We start from the raw sequence: 21,432 nt of genomic DNA, 5'->3' as shown, positions 1-21,432 counted from the left end.
TCTCTGGTCTTGCTGAAACTAAAATTGCTAACGTTTACTACTGCCTGGAGGACGTTGAAAGGGCCCTGGTAGAAAGACAAGGGCAGCATGCATTAGAATGATTCTAAACATGCACTTTGCCATCACATATTTTGTGGAAACTTCTTTCAGTCAATTTCTAGCACAAATATAAACCTGAATAATACAGTACATATTTTGCAGTTCCACATTTCCAGTGGAAAAAAAAAAGGATCCTGAAAGCAGTTTTTAACAGAACTGCATTTTACAGATTCAAGCTGCATAAACATACTGCGGAACCAAAACTGCTTTAAAGCTTTCAGTAGTATCATGTGTCTTAAAGGTGAAGAGAAATGTTAAAGACAAAATGAGGTGGAACTCCTATTAGAAACACAAGAAAATGCACCCAGGGTAACTGTGTTTGGAATCATGATATATCCAGTTAAGGTTGATCTGTAGTGGCAACCTAATATGAAGATAGCTAATATGAGATGAAGTATGCAGACTGTACTTGAATTAGACAGACAGACAACTTTTAAAATAAATGAGCCGGTTCTTCATAACAACATAATTTTTTTAAGTAGATTTGTTTTCTGTTGTGGAGGGAGCGTGGCTTGCTTAGAAGTATACTACCTAAATTGGTTAATCTGAGATACCTACTCAGGACATTTGTAATTAACTAACAAGCCAGGTCTTCCCAGAGGACAAAATCACATTGATCAGCAGGTTAGTTATGCTGAAAAACTCCCAAAGGAGCTGCCATGCCAACGTGATGCTCAGGACAACGTCAGTGGATATCAAATGCTTGAGTCTGGATTGTGGTAAGATCTTTGCCCAATGAAACAGCCTTTCATATTAAGTGCAAATATACTGAGATCCAAGAGCATAAGCCCCCAAATATTTCAAGACTTTCTCATTCAGTACCTTATTGTGACATTGCTTCACAATAGGTTTGAAATGAGAGAGGTATAAGGGTGCCTGCGAGCAGAACATACCTGCACAATTTCCAGCATCTCTGACTTACTGATGTAGCCGTTGCCGTCAAGGTCGTACATGCTGAAAGCCCACTTCAGCTTCTGCTCCAGTTTACCTCTCGACGTGACGCTCAAGGCTATGATGAATTCTCTGAAGTCTATTGTTCCATCTCCGTTAGCGTCAAAAGTGCGGAATACGTGTTCCGCAAATTTAGAAGCGTCCCCGTAAGGGAAAAAGTTCCCATATATTTTTTTAAACTCCTCCATAGATAAGTGTCCGCTTGGACAGTCTCTCAAGAAGCCTTTGTACCATTCCTGGATCTCGTGCTCTGTAAAGTCTGTACTTTCTAGCAAATCCTGCATGACTTCAGGGCGTAGCTTGCTGTTTTGTTTTCCCATGGTGTCAAAATATTATCTGCAGAGGAAAAACAAACACATAAATCACTACTATTATTATTTATTATTAACAATAATTATTAGCTTGGAGGCTTTAGAAGAACAGCGTGCTGGATTCTGAGTTTCCTGATGACAGTTGACTCCCCGGAATTAATTTAAAGTTTGGGCAGCGTCCACTACTACATGTATACTCTCAAAAAATTAACAAGCTGAATCTACATGTTGATTATATTGTCTTTTCACAGTCTGGAGTACAGTAATTACATTGAATTTCTTGCCATCCTAATTACCTTTTAAATCGCGGTATAAGCAAAGGATGTTACAGGGTGTAGGTTGATTGGTAGCTGTGTGTTACAGCACAGCCTATATCCTTCCTCATCATCCAGCTATCCAGTGGAGCTGGCTTGGATGAGCTACATGTATTTGTACCTCTGGCAGAGCCAAGTGTGCTACAAAGGATAGTTTGTACCTTGGTTTTGCTCCAGAATAGGCTCAATATGCATTAGTGGTGCCCACAGAAATCAGGAGCGTCGGAGCTCTTCTAGATACAAATCTATAACCAAAGTCAGAGCAACAGTGCAAATCGTAAGATGCCTCCTTTGCTCAGCACGGTGAAACTCCCATTTTAAATTCGGATAAAGTCTGAAAAGGTTTCCCGTTGCCCCACAGACTATAAATGTGTTTTTTAATTCTCCCTGTAGCCAGAAGCTTCAAATAGTAGTAAGCTGGGTGGCCGAAGTTCTTTGAAAATATTACTTACCAAAAAAAAAAAAAAAGGGGGGATGTATACAACTGGAAATTCATTTCCCTTAAATGTACTACCAAGAAATATTCCTGTATTCTGCTTTTATCTCCAGTGTTTCAGTTAAATCACTTTAATTATATTTTATTTAAGGCATGTTGCTACATATCACGTTTTCCAGCAGATTTATTAAGGATTGACACCCTTTGGGTTTTAAGGTTCAAAGCCTAAGCGTGTTGGCTCTGAAGAACAACATCATTGGTTTTACTGAAAATTTAACATCTTTAATAACAGAAACCGGCCTGAGGGTTTATCACACGAAAGACAATCACCACTAAAATCTGATGTATGGACAACTTCAGTAGAACTGTGAAATAATTCATACAAAACTCCAACACTGTCGTAAGGATGGAATCTCTGTGCTATGGAGATCAATTTATGAACAATTTCTGGAGTGGCTAATGAATATTCAAGAGGATCGCCTTTCCAGGCCATGATAATATTTTGAATAATAAAGAATAAAAAGATATCACATCAACAACCAGTGAAGATTTGTAGCTAATTGCTGCCTCTTCTATTTGGCACTGGAAAGAACAAACGGAGGCTCCTCCGACTAACTGTCTGTTAACAGTGAATTTCACTTCTCCCCAGAGTGAATTTGAACTCCCAAGGCAGCTTGAGGATTACCTTCTTAATGTCATATGTTTTGTACCAGAGCCACCAAAAAGTTTTGGTTGTTTTTTTCTCAAAGGGTAGTATCCATCTTTAAAAAATACATCTAAGTCTCCATAGGATCCACAGATGACTCTCTATAAGTCAGAAGTCTAGTCTAAACTTATTGCATCTACAGCTGATGGACAACAAGCTCTGGCACACAAGGGAGGAGTCTAAAGCGGTGGGAAGTATCGTCTGCAGGGCATCTCCTGGATGTTTCGGGGTTTATTTCAGGATTGGTTTAGTCCGAGTGATGCCTTTCCTTTCCAAAGGAGCCAGGATGGGCTCCTTTTCTTTCCAAAATATCTCCAGAACACTTGCAAGGTGGAAAGTGCTACCTCAAAGGTAAATATCTCTATTGCCTCTCCTGCCTGCACCTGATCACAACATAACTAACAATTTTTAAAGATTGCAAGTTCTCAATCTCCTGAAAGTGGCAAAGTCTCTATTTTATAGAAGCCGCTGAGGGTTGCATTAACTTCAGTAGGTGTTGGATGGGCTCCATAATAAACAAGGTGGGAATTAGCTGAGTGAACAGATTACAGTAGGGCAGCCAGAGGGGTTGATGGCAGGCAAAAGGTCACCAACCGGGTCTGCCAGGAGGACGGAAAAACAACTGGATAAGAGAAGTGGTGAGGCTTAGTTTAATGGAGCACCAGTTTAATAAGGAACAAACCAGTAGGTAGCAGCTCTCTACACCCACAGTCTGCCGCTATTACAGGCCCCAAGGGCTGCACACTTTTAAAAGCATTGCAGTAGAAACAGAAGATGCCTGAAGAACGTTCAAGCCAGCTGCAGGAGGAGTGAGTTGTCATCAGCAATATAATCTCTTGTTGGTTTTTAATAGCTCAAATATTTGAAAATGGAAAATTTGCACATTGCCAATCCAAAATCTTTTGAAAAATAAATTAGCAAGGCAACATTTAGGCAGGGACCTTCAAGAGATAGCTAGTATAAATGTGTTCCTCTCAAAAACATGATGTATTTATAGCTGCAGAAGCCTGCAGGTGCAGGTATGTTTTAATAAAAAATATAGCGTGGCAGAACACATCACAGTGTACTTTTAAGTGCAAAATATGATGATCAGAAAAAAAAAAATAGATATTCTCCAGGCATAATGGGAGAACTAACTATATATGACTTGCAGTAATGGGATATAATCCGCAGCCACTGTGATGTCAGGCAACATAGTTAAAATGCGTAGAATAATTTCCAAGTCCAATTGTGATGAATTTGTGTCATGTTCTTTGCCTTAAGAATTTTTCCTTATTAATAGGTTGTGCTCTAGGAACCATAACAATGGGATTTATTGTGCCTGTTCTATCAACAACAGATCAAAATGCTTTTGCAGTCCCAGTACATAAAATCCTTGAAGACACTTGGGCATCCTTATAATCACTTCATACATTGCTGCCTGCCCCCACAGGGCAGATCAGATTATGAGGAGAGTACAGTGGGCTAAGGAACTTCCAGCTAACAATGGCAACAATAAATACATAGAATAAAACAAAATTGGGTGTGATTTTTCTGAGCGTATCATCTTTGTAGTTCCTTCAGAATCCTAACAAACTAATGTTAATAATACAGCCATGCATAAATGGATAACACTTACAGATGAAAAACTTTGTACAGAATCACAGAATGGCAGAGGTTGGAAGGGGCCTCTAGAGATCATCTAGTCCAACCCCCTGCTCCAACAGGGACACCCAGAGCAGGGGCACAGGGTGGCATCCGGGCAGGGTCTGAGGATCTCCAGAGAAGGAGCTTCCAAAACCTCTCTGGGCAGCCTGTCCCAGGGCTCTGGCACCCTCACAGGAAAGAAGTTCTTCCTCATATGGAGATGGAACTGCCTGTGCTTTAATTTATATGCATTACTCCTTGTCCTCTCACTGGCCACCACCAAGAAGAGTTTTGTCTCATTCTCCCCTCAGGTATTCATACATATTGATAAGATCCTGTCTCCATCTTCTCCAGGCTAAACAGGCCTAGCCCGCTTAGTCTTTCCTCCTAAGTTAAATGCTCCAGTCCCTTAATCATCTTTGTTGTGCTACGCTGGACCCTCTCTAGAAGCTCCATGTCCCTCTTGTACTGGGGAGCACATAGAGAGCTGGGGAGCGCAGAACTGCACATAGTACTCCAGGTCACTTCGTTAGTATCAGCAGGTCTAGCAGTGCTCCTCTCCTCGTTGGCTCATCTACCACATCAAGAAGTTATCTGCAATGTCTACCTCCAGCTGTGTGATTATCCCAGAAGACATCAGGGTGGTTGAAGCCCTCACTACGGACCAGGGCCTGGGATCGTGAGGCTTCTCTGCAGCTGCCTGTAGAAGGCCTCATCCACTTCCTCTCCCTGGTCAGGAGGCCTGTAGTAAATACCCACGACAGTGTCACCCCTATCGGCCTGTCCTTCAGTCCTTACCCACAGGCTCCCAACCTGCCTCTTCATCCTCTCCTATGCTAAGCTCCATATATTTTGGTTGCTTTCTCATGTAAAGAGCAACTTTGCCACCTCGCCTTCCTGCCTGTCCTTCCTGAAAAGTCCTAAAGCCATCCATGGCCACGTTCCAGCTGTGAGAGCTGTCCCACCATGTCTCAGTAATTACAATGAAATCATGGCCCTTCAATCGCACACGCATCTCCAGTTCCCCTTGTTTATTCCCCATGCTGCATGTGTTTACATAGAGGAATCGGAGTTGGGCACCCAATGTGCCTCTCTAGCTGGGGCAGCTGGAACTTGATTATGCAAACCTTGAGTAGTTCTCATATTTTGCTGTTTTCCCTCTCCAGGCTTTGGGCATCCTTTACTGGTTCTGGAGTTAGGCTAGTGTAAGTGGCATGGCAGGCCATCGCCTGCTTCGCTCATGATACCTCCCTCCCTGCCTTAAATCTATTTTAAAGCTTTCTTGCTAGCTTATGACCTAGGACCATCTTCCCCCTTTGGGAAAGCAGTACCCAAGCTGTAAATATTAGAGGCATGCAAAACAAAGAGAAATTAAGTGCTTAATGATTATGTTTAATTATTTTTCTTCTGATGATGAAGTGGTGCTGGACATCACATACAAAAATGACCTCCTAAATGGCAATACCTGACATACTTAACAAAAATATTAAGGTAGTGAAGATAATATTATGTGTTAAAATGTATGGGTGATACATTTATGTCTTGAAGGTTTAATATAATTTCAACCAACAACACAGAGGATCGAAAGGGAAGCTATCACTACTGTGTGGTTGCTATGGAAAGAATCTCTGTGTGGTGACTATTATAGTAAATGTCATAGGAGCTGCTCCATAAAGTAAATATTTAGAGCTAGCTCTAATCAGGTCTGTAAGTGGAATTTTTCAGTTGAGACTGAAGACAGAGCTTTTTGACAGACAACAGGCTGTGACAACTCAACATCTAGGAGGATAAATAAATCAAATGGGGACTGACACTACCCCAGCTGACTTTCAGCGCAGTATATCGTGTGCAGATAAACCTTAATGCTTTTTATAGCCTTCTAGTTAAACAGAGAGAACTGAGTGGACAGAGTGGCAATGAACCCTTATCCTATCATGTGTCTCTTGCCAGCAGTTTGCTGCTGCTCACTTACGGGTGTCACCTAGATCTGAAATGTCCAGGTAAGGCAAACCTGTTGCCTTGCTCAGTCAACAGCATTGCAGGAGCTGGGAACCTGCTTTCCAGAGCCAATCCACCACCATGTTAATGCAGTGGAACCATCTGAACACATTTCTTTTTAAAAAATACATGACTCTCCCTTTTTTCCTTTTTTTTTTTCTTTTTTTTTGCTTTTATCAGGGGAGAGAGTAGCTAACTTAAGCAAATTTGAACAATGGCTGTGACGTGGAGTCACTAACAGTTTCGTATATTCTACTCCCTGCACTAACTGTGGCTCTTTTATCATGACAGCCATCATATAAAGATATCCCATTCCTTTATTTTGTTGAACCCAGTCTGCCAAAGATAGCAAGCTATCTTAATTTTGAATTAGGCTCTAAGTTGGAGGAAAGGCCAAAGCTGGGAAAAAGTATAATGGGAAAGTGCACTTGTCTATGGGATGTGTGTCTCTAAGAAGGGAGAATTTAGAATATTGGGTACTTTTTGCAGCTAGCAGAGCACAAAAACCCTGAAAGGCATAAAGAATGGCATAAAGAATCCTTTATAATGGCATAAAGATAATGGCATAAAGAATCCTAAATGCACAGGATTCACATAAAAGCAGTTCAGGGTCATGGAAGGAGAACATTTTGCTAACAGTACTAAAACAAGCAGGACATTTCTCTGGCATAGCTAAGAGATAGCAGGTTGAGACTAGCAACAGCTCACTTGACTAGTAATATGTCTGTGTAATCTTACCAAAAATGAGGATGAACCACTCCTGTTTCATTTTCATTTGTCTTCAGAAACTGTCATCTCTTGGTTTCTTTCACACACACAATCTGATTTGTTTCCAAGAGAAAATCCACTTATGGGGCAATGCTGTCTTTAACATTTCTAACACATAATTTGAGAATTTTCCTGAGAATAGCAGTCGTGGGATTTCAGTCTCTGCCAAGCAGCTGAAGAAGTTCCTGACAACTGCTGGAATGAGCCAAAGGTTTAATGAGACAGCATCACTTCTGCAACAACGCTGCCTCCATGCAACACTACTACCTAATAGGCTCAGGAAACTAGCACTCCAACATGATTCACCCCCACAGTGGCAATGCCTAATGGCTTTTCTACAGCAGGGATGCTTTCTGCAGCCTACATGGTTCTCCACTCACCATCACCATTATGTTTTTAACTCCAGAGTAACTATTGAGTATTAAAAAATCTGGATAGCTGACATGTAGGCTCATTACACCATCTATCTCTTGGTCTGTCCACACATCTGGACATGGCAAGGATCCCACGTTCTTTCACTTTTATCTACCAGTAGTCATATCCTGTGCCTGCATACTAACCTCCACAGTTCAGTGTATGAGGCTCCTTCCAGCTAAATTCTCCTCCCACCTCTTTCTGTTACTCCTTCCACTAATGTCTCTACCTGACATTGTGTAATTCCTCTCTACCTGTGTCACAAGCTCCAAGAAAAGGTGCTGCTCTGTTCTGGTTGACAGATCTGGAGCCATCTCGCAGGAAGGATTTATAGCATGGGATATCCCTACACAGCAGTAAAGACAGGAGATGTGAAAAGGCGAGAGAGAAAGAGGTCTGTGGAAGACCATAGTGTATGTCAGGCCTTATTTCCTGGGAAGAAATAGATGTCTCACCTGGAAGTTGCAATTCTTCTGGCTTTGGGCCTTCTGATCAGTCTTGTTTTAAAGTATTTGCTGGATCAGGGAAGGAAGATGCATTTGTACATCTCCTGAGTCCCTCTATCTTGCCTGCTGGGCTGTATTGGAAAAGTACAGACAACTCCTGCTCTCCCTCTGCAGTGACTTCACTCCAGTGCGAGGAACACCTCAAACCCTACCCTAAGGGAAAGTTTAGGCTGGGCATTTATGGGCCAGCCCCCTCACCCTGTCTTCTGGCCATGGAGTGGCAGTTGGGTTGGTTGCACATTCCCATGACTTTCAAGCCGTAATTTTGCCTTGCTCTCAACACTTTCTGTAGAGCTGGCACTACTCTCTTCCTTTTCCTCTGCCAGCTGCTGTCACTGCCTGGTAAAGCTTCAGATACTAAGGACTTTCACTGTTAGAGCATGTGGTAGTCTCTGCAAATCCTGCAGAAATTTGTGATCACATATATGCATGTTTCTAGGTGCCTCTTGGTCAGTTCCCTTACAGAGGCATGTGCATTTACAGAAATCAGGGTCTTGGAGAACACATTCTGGAATAGGTGCTAAGTTTCCCTCATAAGATCAATTATTCCTTCAGGCTTTAACACGCCTCACTGCTCTACAAGCTATGAAATGAGAGGATTCAAAACAGTAGCTCGCCAAAATGACACATTTTCTTCCCATCTGCAGATACTGTTTCCTGGAACACTGGTGTTGCCACGGCCTGGTAACGAAGGCAAGCCCCACAGCGACTGCACCAGTACGGGGGCAACGCTCAGCTTATCATCTTGTAACCCTCTGGAAAGCCTCAGCTTAGCAAGGAAAGAACCAGAGATCTCTGCAGTGCCCCAGCATCGGGAGGCCTGTGTAAACATCCGCCGAGCTCCCGGTGAGCAAGTCAGGCAGGGCCCTTTTCTTCCTCGTTGCTCTCACGATGCCTTTCCGATGGTTATGGCCTCGGAGACACTTCCAGCTGTGCTGTCTGCTTTCTGGTGCCAGCGAACGGTTTAATGCCACCCTTGGGATATGGTGCTTTGGGGCAAAACAGTAACTGCACTTCTCTGGGTTTGGTCTGCTGCAGTGAAGAGCAGAATCTATCTGGTCAGGGGCTTTTTCTTCTCTGTCCTATGGAAAACCATCCCACAGCCCTTTGGAAGCATCCATATTGTTGCCTGCTGGCCCCTGCCATTTGAATAACAACTATGGCTGCACTTGCCAGGAAAGGTTTTCCTATAGTTTTTCTCCTTTCTTTCTTTCTTTATTTTATTTTTTTTTTAAAGCAACATCTCAGAACATATTTTCAGATGAAAAACAGACTTATTAAAAAGCACACAGGGACTTAACCAAAAAAAATACAGAGTAAAATTTTGAGCCTGCTCTTCTCAATTAATCTGCCTATATTGCCAAGCAGTAAAAAAAGCTATAAAATTCACAAGCAAGATTCATTTAAAAAAAACTGGCATTATTTTATGAATATTCACAAGGAATAACAGAAAATATATTTTCAGTACTATGTGGAAAGCACACAGTGCCTGAGATGTACTACAGAGTAAAACTTATCTTAAAGCTGGCAGTACAGAATAGGATGAAAGAATCGTGCAGGAACACAGAGGGAAAACAAAAAATATATTAACAGAAGGGACAGTGTGTACATATACCACCAAATTGCCATTGGCTACTTCATATCTGGTATGCTACTCTGGTTTGTAAAGCAGGTTCAGTCACAATAAATTTCACTGATTTTAGACTAGGCTCTTATATCTGATTCCAGGATCCTAATGTTTTTGCTGCTGCAAGTGACTTTTTATTTCATCTTGTCTTCCTGCTCCTTCAACTGCCTTACAGCCCCTTAATTCTTCCCCTACAGAATGTACTAATATTTGGTCAATATTAGTTTTTGTGCTGTCCTACTGCAATCTCAGTGGGAAGATAAGACAAGGATCAAAAATGAAACGCTTGTAGCCCTGTCCTCAAAGAGAGGTGGGCAGTCCAAGCAAGAGCAGCTGCACAGCATTCCTGTGCTTCCATCTTGGAGACGCTTGCAGACCGCAGACATCAAAAGCCCTCGTCCCTTTAGATTTACCCTGGCAGACAAATGTTACAGCTGCTCCACGTTGTCTCCGGTCCCTCTTTGACATAATTCCTTGGTATGCCTTGGCAGTGAGTGGGGGTGGAGGAAAGGAGCGGGAAGGAAGCAGAGTCAGCTCCTTGCCAATAAATGCTGATTTATTGTTATTGGCGTCTTCAGCATCGCTGGGTTAACTGGACAACAGCCTCATCTTTAATTATATCACTCGTGACCAGGCTCACGCGTTCATCAGGGATCACTTTGACGAGCGTGTGGTGCTAAGGGTTGGAGCAGCAAGATGCCTCCTCACCGGCCTCTCACACCTCTGCCCTGGCTTCGGGGCCAGCAGGGCTGTGGGGAAAGGTCTCTGCTCCCACCACGCTTCCACAGGGCTGGGAAAATAGGACCGGGCACGGATATTTATAGCATTAGGAGGTGGAGGAAAAGGCCACGTTATGCAGATTTGCATAGAATGGCGTCTTATGCAGTGATGTGGCACTCGCTCATGGTCTATCGCTCTTGCCCTGAATTTAGGATGCAGAGCTTGTCTGTAAAACTACTCCCATTTGAAACTTGTATATCTACATCTACGCAGGGAAGGGAGATGTCTCTGTATTTGCTCATGAAATGGACTCTGTTCCCTCTCCTCTCATTAGATTTTGCTTTACAAATGAGTGCAGGGACATGGTCCAAGTCTGCTCTTAAACTGCTGGCAATCAGCTACTTCCTACTGGTCTGAGAGCACGGCTCCCATGCAAGGAGGTAGGGCCACCTTAGCACACCAGCTCTGCCAGGTCAGGCAGACTGCAGCTACTAAGGAGGTTTTTAGGCAGGTTTGCAACTCATTTAAGGTGTAACTTGTATCGCCTTGTAGGGATAGACGGGCAAAAAACACTGCCAAGAAATAGAAATCAAGCAAAAATCAATGAAAAAAGCTCACAGAAATATGATTAAGCCCTCTTTCCAAAGTGTCCTGTAATTTGAAGTCATTTCTTCCTCATCCGTAGAGAGTTCATTAGAATAAAAATCTCATCAGGATTCAGGTGCTCTTTTTGGTCCAAAATTATTCTTTCAGGAAGAGTTCAGGAGCCACAATTTACTGTAGGCCTTGTAAGAAAAAAACAATTTGTTCATTAATCCCAACTAGAACTGTCAAAGGCCTTTAAAATAAGTAACTCTCTGTCTTCCAGACTTCAGATGATTCTTCGGGCAATTAGATATATTTTGATATATTTCATTTCTTCAAACTCTCTGGAAAAAAACATTTTTCTCAAAGTGTGTTCGTCCTTGCCTAATCTTTTGAGCTAAAGGGGAGCAGAGACTTTGCTGCGGTACATCATGACATCCAGCCTCGGGAGGATGCTTTTCCAGCTTTTATCGCATTCAACTATTTCACTGAGCACAGGATATTTGCAGTATTTATAAACACTGGTGCTAAGCTAACAGCAGGGGAGCTGGCAGTATCTCTCAGCCAGTTCCAGCTGGGGTGACTTTATCTCATGGCGTTCTTCCAAAAGAAGACCATATATCAAGATCGCAATGATGGATCTTCACAGCAGTGATGGAGGCTTCTGTTATGAGAGTTATATGGGAGCCTAAAGTTTCTTTATTTAAAAATCCCTTTCTGGAGCATGTTTTCTAAAATGATTAACCGCACATTTTTTTCCAAGTGCTCAGTACCCACAATTAAACATGGACTTCCGAAGAGGAGCGTGACTTCCATTTGGACACCTGTGCAATAGGCAGCTTCGCAGAAGGAATCGGTATCTGGTAAACTGAGAACTTCCAGAAAATCACACCATTTATTTTCATACCTAGGAAGGACCTGAGTGCTTTAGAAAAGACAGCCTACCTACATGTCTCCGTCACTGCAATTTGTCTTTATCCTCATATTCATGTCTTTGGTTACGTCCATCAGAATTTATTCTCCCTCTTCTGAAGGGTCTTTCTCATTTGTATAAGGCACCCAGGGGCAAACGTACCAGTCATCAAACTCATTTAGCAACAACTTTATCAGGTTTCTAATCTCTCCCACGTCTTATCAGTCCTTTTATGTAACCATAGATGCAATACCTTCGCTGCAAGGTAGTGGAAACTAAAGCAGAAAGCTACTATTGCACAAAGCAACACGAGAAGCCTATGTGAATTCATTATTTTTTTTTTTTAACTACATAAATAAATAGCATGTGATTCCCCAAAAGTGACATTTGTGCTTAGTCTACCCTTAAAAAATTGGTAACAGATGGTCTTCTATCCCACAGCACAGATTCAGTGTTGACAGATCAAATGAAAGCATGATCATTAACTGGCAAACTAGCTACTTTTAAAGATGGTCTTGCGATGGGGGAAAGGATGACAGTGGAGGTTTCTACCTGCAGAGCCACTCTGAGTTTTGATCCATCTTGGAAAAAATTAGTGGAACTTTCTCAGGGAAAGCAGGCAACAGAAGAGTGGGAGTGGGAGGTTTTGGCAGCCAGGATCAGAGTTTTGTAAGGAGATGGAAACAAGATGCACTAAGATAATGTTGGCGTTTACAAGTTTATAAATATGTAAGTCCATGCCAAGGTTTATTTGTCCAGCACCAAGACCTGTCAAGTCTGACTGAGCACAAGCATTCCTAATGCAAGAGATGATAGGTATGACAGTCATTGTAGGAATTTTGAGAACGATTTTCAAAAAAAGCTTTTGAACTACAGAGAAAGCATTTTTTTCCACTATACTGTTTCTTTTTAACAATTTTTTAATCCTTAATCTTTCAAGATGAGCGTGTGAATTACTGGCTCTGGAAGAACTGCATCGGTTAAACATTTTCTTAGTAGAACTTGTTTCGATCAGATAATAGTTGAAATCAAAAAGTTTTGTGGGAAAGTGTCACATACAGGAAAATAAATTCTGGGAAAATGTCAGAATTAATTATTTCAACTTTTGCACTTCATTTTAACAATGCAAAAAAAATCATTTTGACTATCTTTTTATTAATTTTCATGTTTATATTAGATATTAGTTTTAGCATTACAGTGGTTTTGACATTATTGAAAAAAAATAATTATCAGTAAAACGAACTAACTCAGTGTTTCCAAATAATTTTTAACTTCCATCCCAGTGGGAAATTTTGATGTTTTGTTCCAATTTGTAATGAAAATAAATATAAATGTCAAAATTTCCTGTGGAATGGGAATTTCGGATTCTAACCAGCTCTAATCAACAACAAAGCCATCTGCTTTGTATTAATGACTTGGGGCAGTATGCAGCACTGCAAAACAGGGTAATATTCTGTTCTATAACCTAGTTCATTGAAGTCTATGACATATTGCAAGTTTACAGCTCCTAATAGTCTAGGGAAAGTTTGAGGCTAGCCAGTTTTATTCTTCATGCTGCATTGACAAATTCAAGGAATTCGTCACTCAAACCCAAGATTTCCCTGTGAATGTATGAGAAAACATCCTCCCAGTGACATATGGCACAGCCTAGAGCCCCTACATTCAAAGATAATTTGTTTAAACAGATAGGTCCTTCCTGAACTACAGTACAGCAATCTGCTTTCATTTTACAAAGGTCTAAGATTGATAATTTAAATAAGCTATTTTCTCCATGACAAATTCCTCTTTTTGACCATTAATACGAAGATAAATCTAATTGTTTTCAATTTTCATCAGTCAGATGAGTCATAATGTGATTTCCATTTGAGAAATCAATTCAGCATGATTGATTTTAGCACCAGCAAATAACAAAACAAAATAACATTTTTGATACTGGTTAAATCTACCACCTCTACTATTTCCCCTAAAAACACTTCCCTGTCTTTACAGATATATTCTTCATGCTGCATATAAGGTATGGGAAGAACACATATTTGCCCCCAAGCTAGTACAGCAACCCAGTCTACTTGTTAAGCTCAGCTGTGTCTCCTGAAGAGGTCCATGCAGACAAGAATGCAGTTAACATTGGAGATGATGGGGACTGCTTTCTTTTCTAACAATTTAATGATTCAAGCCGCTCATCAAGATTGTGCCCAACCCAATGAGAATTAAAATCCCATTACAGGGGCAGTAGCATAAGCACAGGGTATTGGATGGCCCAAGCAAGGTACTCCTCCGTTTTCCTCTCGAGTGTTCTTCAACCATGAACATAAGCCATGGGGTAGAGCAGATAAGGAAGAGCTTCACTCTAAGCTAGTAGTCTCACTGGGGTGAGAAAAGACCGTGGGCTCCAGACCCTGATCCTTGGGTGTCTGTGTCTTTTGAGGCCATCTCAGCGTCAAGGGAAGTGTCTTGGGAGTGGGGCCCGCACTGCTCTTCGTGCCCATTTCTAGGTAAGGCACCCTGGGCCCTCCATGGCAGAGGCAGACACTTCACTTAGGTGTATGTACCAATCTGTCCTTTCCAGGCACCTCTGTTCCTTATGCAAGTGATGGAAAGAGGTGACAACCTAAATTGAACCAGGGGAGGGTGGTTCTCCCAAGGGCACATGGTCAGAGTACCTGCTTCTCTCTGCTGACTGCTCGGGCAATGTGGGCACCTGGCCTGGGTGGGCTGGACCCAGGTCCCTGCAATGGCCGTCTGATGCAGAGACTCTTCTCTCTGGTTCTCTTGCTTCTGACTGCAATTTGCACACTAACTTTGTGGGAAACTGCTTGGATATGATGGATGAGGTTAATACAAGAAGACTGATTTTTATTCATTTTGAAATTCAGAATGATATCCAGCCCTGACAGTCTACTCTCATAAACACTAATCCATGTCTTACCCAAATGCTACTTCATGCATAAGACAGGGTGCTACCTGATTTTAGCAATTACTCAAGGCGAATGAATTTGAAAGTTTGGGCAAGATAGTAAGGGTCAGTAAGCAAACTCCCTTAGAGGCACAGGAAAACATTTTGCAAATACAGAAATGATTTGCTGTGCTTCTATCCCTCTCACACCAGCATGCACGCGCATATGCACACGCTTGTGTAATTTACATTCTCCCTATTACTTTTTATCCTTAGGCAAAACATTAACAATTTGCCATATTAAGCACAGGCAGCAGCTACTCTTATAAACAATACTGTTTTACAAAGAAGACTTTGTAAAGGCACCTGTCATTTGGTCATAATACAAAATATAGTAAAACAACAACAACAAAACATTTATCAGCAACTAAGTCAAGAAAAAATATTGGGATGTTCATAGCATCACCCAAATTGTAATGAGGAAAACTGTAGTAAAATCAAGACCAAATCTAGTCTGAAATATCTAAATTAACTCTTTGAATGTTTTTTTGCCTTCACTGAAATTTATTTTGTACAAAGCCAACTGCGCTGAACTCCTCTGCGAATTCATGGGTTAACACCCTCTGAGGGAGTAAACAAAGCTCAGTAGATAACAGTCTTCAGACAAAGAAACCATTTTTTTTCATGTGAACAACAAGCAATTTATATTATTGTTGAAAAGCGTAAGTGGGAGAACCCTTTCTTTCTAGAATTTAATTTCAGGAGTATCAGATAGTACCCAGTATGGAACACACTGTTGCTTTTCATCACTTCTTAGGAATTGTAAATGAATAAAAATGCTGCTTCTGTTACATTTTCAGGCCTGTTTATTTTTGCCTCTCTGTTTTCAAGATGTCAGCCTCTGAGATTTCAGTTTGCAATTCATTTTCCTTGTATGTGGCTTTTACTGCCTATCCCCATTTTTCATTTCCTAGGACTTCTGCTATGTATATGAATACATAACAGACATGTTATGTATACATCTGTTTTGTTATGGTATAACACAGTAACCTTGATTACACAGGAAATCCTTTGATCTTTTCATTTCTCCTTATCGCTTTTATTTGATTTTTCTCTGCTATGTCTTAACTCCTTAGAGAAAACATCTTTCTTCTTCTTTCTATTATCTTTGAAAAAATCCATATCACATCTTTTCTCTTCATTTATTTTATTTCCTCTGTATTTCTGCTCTTAGTGTGAGTGTTTCCCAAACCGTACAGTGTTCAGAAACAATATCCCAACAAAGAAATATGCTATGAGCCAAGCAGCAGGGTTTGGAAACTTTGGAAGGAGGCCATCTGTAGCAGAATCTCTTTCTTTCTCATGAAACCATCTGCAAAAGAAACAGATAGTGAAGACCTATTCTGTACCTAACTTTTTATTTCCATTTCAGCCACATCCCTTAGTCTTGTTGCTTTGTCTTAATGGTAGACATAAGTAGAGCTGATACTGAGAGCAGCTTCTGAACTTTTCACAGCATCATAACTAAAATGTCATTAGAATTTCAGATATGCTCCATCTGATTCATTTTCCTGGGAAGCAGTACTTTTCAGACATGGAAAGGAGTGGAAAAAGTATGTGAAATGCTGACTGTCATCAGAATTTTTTGCCTGTCACTAATGGAAGATTAAACAGTTACATAATGGTAAATATTTCAGATCTATCCAGCAAAGTATGCAGTTACATAATCATAATCTCAGAGATATCTACGTCTCCAGTCTTTTTTGTTCCAATTTCTTTTCCTCCTTTGTATGCTCCTACATAATCTTCTTCCTAAAGCAACCTTATCACATCCTCAGTATAAAAATAAAGAACTTGCATTTGAAATTGTTTTCCTCTCACTGTCTGCTAGATATATCTCTTAAGATGTCCTTAAAATATCCTCAGGTAACAATTCTTTTCCCACATTATTGTCACCAATGATTTATCTCCCAACCCACTCCCTGAACACTCCACACTTCCTCTTACTTCATGCATTTTATGTTTCTTAATTCTCTCCTCTACCACCAGTGTTATGAAAATCAGTGAAGCTTCACTGCATAGAAACAGCAGGAACACTAAAGAATCAGCCCACTGTTTGTAAAGTGCCATATAAAATCACCATACAAATTACTTATTCAATAAAAAAAGCACATCCTGTTCCACAAAACATGTCTCATATCTTAATGTTCTAATGACTTCACTGGAAAGTCACTTAAATCAGTAAGCAACGCAGGAATCCTCCAGTGAATTGCCAAAGAAATCCTCCAAGAAAGATTAAAAAATTGATAACTCTGTGAATGAATATAGAACTTCTGGCTTTCTTCTTTATTAGAAGGAGGATGTTCCCCATGAGAGTTGTTGCTTTTTAATGAATGTTCTAGGAAAATGAGCCTTTCATGGGGAAGCAATATATACTTCATGCAAGGTGCTCTAAAATCTATCACTTGTCTAAATTAAATTGAGGATGTCTTCACATTATTTTCCACAGAATGATAAAAGAGTCACTTTTCAACAGTTCACTAACCAGCACTCTGTAAGATTCATTTAATCTCTATCTTTTATTTAGTCTAAATGAAAGATGGAACTGCATTGGTACCATGAACACAGTCCAAACCCACGCATTGTTCATTCATTTATGATCAGATGGGAATTGTTTTTGGTGATCTCATAAGGATTTATGAGACCTTGTATTATTGTGTCTTGTCAGTCCTCTGATTTTTAAAAGGCTGTCATTAAAGTTGACTTTGAAGTGGATTTTCAAGCACTTAAAAAATCTCCGAAAAATCCCATGTAGCAACTTTGGGAGAAAGACAGAATTTTCTTATCATTCCAAAGGAGTAGGAGTGGGATAGAGCAATATCCTAGATTTTGGCAGCAAAGCTTTCTCCTGGCAACTTTATTAAACAGCCATTCTCACTTTATGACTTACCAGTGAAGAGCTGGCATTTCTGAGCATGACTGATGGCCCTTCCTGTGCTAACAGAATTAGAAACATCAATAATTCTTAGATTAATTGCTTAGAAAATTTCCAAGAGGCAAACATTTCCTTATTTATAGATTCTTGTTTTTTGCTGTAGTCAAAGCAGTAGAGGCCACAGTTCAAATGCATGTGCTCCGCTCAGAAGATAGGATCCCTGTTCTCCAAGTTATATATGTGAGCAGAAACAACATGTGCATCAGTACTATAGGGTGGGGGCCTCATATGGTGCCCCAGACCCTGAGTAAACCCTGACTAGCTCAGCAGAAGAGCCCTGCAAGCACTTGCTTTACCCACACGTCCATATTTCCTTCCGAGGGAGTGTGGGATGCAGGGGCATTGGGGCCTCCAAGAGTGACTAGAGGGTCACCAGGAATGGGAGTGCACTGAAGGGAATGTGTCCCATGATGCCAGCTCTGCCATAAGGAAGGTTTGCATGTGGCTACCAGGTGTAAAGAATCTGAGCTGGCCAAGAGGGCAGATCCAGATCCGTGTGAGAATGACATGCTCTGCTGGCATAATGGCAAAACACTGGTAGATATCTCCAGCACAGAGCTAAAACTGAGCAATCAGCTGTTAAAATAAAAGTCTCGCAGTTTTCTTCTTGCTCATTGAAGGAAAAAAAGGTCCTCCAAACATGTATTTTGCTGCCTTCTCCACCCGCTGCCTAGATATGCATCTGAAAAGCCAAAAGTAGCCTGGATTTCTGAGTGGAAGTCTATATGTGTGCTCCTGGAAAGCTCCACATGCTGCAGCTCAGCTGGGGACCATCAGGTAGTCCTTGAGTACCCCAAACTTGTGTGTCACCTCCCTCTTCTACGCTTGCAAGGTATAGAAAGGATTCCAAAGCACAGAATTGCGTGAGAAGGGATAAATACCATTGCTCAGAAGTTGTATTTGTGACTAAAGGTGGTAACTTTATTAGAGCAACTAAAGAAGTCAGAATAAAGAGACTCTTGCAGGTGCCATAGTAGGTCAGACAAGGCAGCGAGGTGCAAGCAGGGGCAGAAACAGATTGCCCATGAATTAATAGTTGATACTGTGCTAGAAACTTGTCAGAAACGGGTAATTGGCCTGTGTGGAGTAGAGAGGGCCATTAGTGGAGGAGGAGGCAGTTGTTAACGTCTGTGAAACAGAACTAGGCAGTTAGCACCTGAAGAGCAGTGATGATGAGTGGCAGTGTGGTGAGAGGAAAATTGCAAGGGGCCACAAACTGTGTCATGCCTAAGACCATGGTCAAAGTTAGATGCTTCAGGCTCACTTTCAATGTATCATATATATCACAATATACCAAAATATCACTTATATTATATAAGCTTTCCAATGAGGATCAGGACTGTGAGGCCAGCATTGGAGTGGCCATTTTGCAAAATAAGATTTTCCTAGTCATGTTGATGTGATTTTGCCAATAGCGCCCTTCTCCGTGTGTGTTTGTTCTGACATTTGGACATTATGTAGTCTCACTTTATTCATTTCAAAGGAGGCAGTTAATGCTTTGGAAGATTTGTATCATATTTGGGGATAGGTATGTACAGAATCCACTGATTTTGAAGGTCTTGGGAGGCTCTAGCAAAGGCTGTTTTTAGATGATCTTTTTTGGTTCCTTGAACAATATATTTCATCTGGTTAACTGTACAAGGTTGGAAACTATTGGAAATTAACTGGAAGAACTCTAGGAAAATGTATTTCAAGGTATGATCTCACTCCTGCATAGGCTTTGTTTTTTTTCCTTAGTGACTTCTCCGTATAGATTCCAGCCTGCAAGACTCAGCAGTATATGTCAAAGAGGCATTCAGTTTTTTCCTGGTATATGAACTAATCTAATAAAAATATTTCATCCCACACAAATCTCCTATATTCTCAGACCATCATGGTGATAACACATGTACCACGTTATGTGGACAGTATATGCACACAAACACATGTGTTCCCATGTCTAATTCTTGATTGGTGACAGTGAAGTAGAGCATAAGGAAAAGGAAAAGGAAATTCCGAACGCTATAATGGGTTTAAACACGGGCATCTCACAGGCGAGCAGAGGCTCAGCTTTGTCAGCAGCTTGCTGACTAACAGGTTCAAGCTGTTCATCTATACACATATGCAGATCATTTTTTTCCCCTTCTACCCAAGGTAGAAGACAGAGACAATCACATTGCCTAGGCTGAACCTGTAGCTAGGACTTGAGAACATCACTCCAAGGGTCTTCTGCACCAGACGGTGCCAGGCACCTACACTGACCACAATATGGCATGTCCAGCTTCCCTTTGAAACACAGCATTGACAGCCTGGTATTTTGCACATCACACACAATCCAATTTTATTATTTATTAAATAGAGTGTCAGTCCTTTTCAGCACGAGTTTAAGGTGGGCTAAAAGTAAACAAGGATGCCTGAGAAAGATTAGGCAGCTCAGACTAAGCAATAAATTATTTCTCCTTCAGCATATGAGCGAGATGCTCAGAGAAAGTACTTTCTGTGAGTAGTATTTGTGCTGGAGAAAGGACAAAAAGAATTACACTTTAGGGAACAAAAATCCCACATTTGCAGAGGCTTTGATGTAATGTTTAGTAAGGATGATCCTGTCTCATTTCTGAGTCGTTCTATGTACACCTGCTGAATTATCAACATATTAGTGGTCACGGAGATGAATGAATGGTTTGCTTAGAGTTGTATAATACCTTGCTGCATTTCATATACACATGTTATACAGGAAGAACAGAGTGTTTTTTCCAATACTGTTGCCAGATCTAAACACCCAAATTTAAGAAAAGCAAACAACTGATGCAAAGAAGGGTGAAAATATTATCACTGAACTCAAGTTCAGTGATAAGAGGAGACATCACTGTGATGTCTCCTAAAAAATACAGAACATTCACTTTGAAAGTAGTTCTGAATGATAAGATCTTTTTGTTGTTGTTGCTGTTTTAAACAGAAATCTATCTCTGTGGATTACCACTCTTCTATCCATCCTATGGCCATTTCCGCATTTGGAAAATTAGCTTTTTAACCTAGGTGTTCTGCAGTTCTTATATATTCAAAAACATTCCTTTAAGAAATTAGCTGCTACCACTCCCTCCATGTCATCCCCACCCCCCAAAAAAATTAGATTGAAAAATGTGAAGAACATCTTATTCACAGAAGAAAGGATGGCTCCTCCATGATCATCTAGAAACACACCAAAATCCTGCTGAAAGACTTAATAATAAAACTATTCAGGTGAATCTTATTATTTCCAATAAAGTTGCACAGACTGGGGAGTCCAAGACAGGGAGCTCTGCTGATCTTTACTGAGATATGTACAGGCCCATACAGAAGTAGATGTAGTAGGTTGTACCTTATGGGACAGTTGTGTGTATATATATATATATATATATATGTATGTATGTGTGTGTAGACCTCCCCACACAACATGCAGACTCAAACTCTGCAGGGTTGCAGGGACTAGCAGTGATATGCAGGGGATGATCTGCCAATTTGCAAGAGGAGGCACTGAATGAAAGGCGAAGGGCAGCGCAGGTTTTGAATTACAAATAAATTCCTTCTCTCCAAATCAATCTCATTTGTGAA

General features: G+C 40.9%; 1 protein-coding gene across 1 annotated transcript in view; it reads right to left on the bottom strand.

Moving 5' to 3' along the window:
- Positions 1 to 21,432, bottom strand: part of NCALD (neurocalcin delta) — a 52,719-nt gene that overhangs the window by 8,013 nt on the left and 23,274 nt on the right. The window contains exon 2 of the mRNA XM_088533630.1: positions 993 to 1,386. Coding sequence (XP_088389756.1) covers positions 993 to 1,370 — 378 coding nt within the window. The 5' untranslated portion in view covers positions 1,371 to 1,386. The remainder of the gene's footprint in view (positions 1 to 992; positions 1,387 to 21,432) is intronic.

The sequence above is a fragment of the Tinamus guttatus genome, unplaced genomic scaffold, assembly GCF_059628265.1.
Source record: "Tinamus guttatus ecotype Peru unplaced genomic scaffold, ASM5962826v1 Tinamus_guttatus_pri_ptg000510l, whole genome shotgun sequence".
NCBI lineage: Eukaryota > Metazoa > Chordata > Aves > Tinamiformes > Tinamidae > Tinamus > Tinamus guttatus.
The sequence above is the reverse complement of the archived record's forward strand: the minus strand, read 5'-3'. Positions and strand labels throughout refer to the sequence as shown.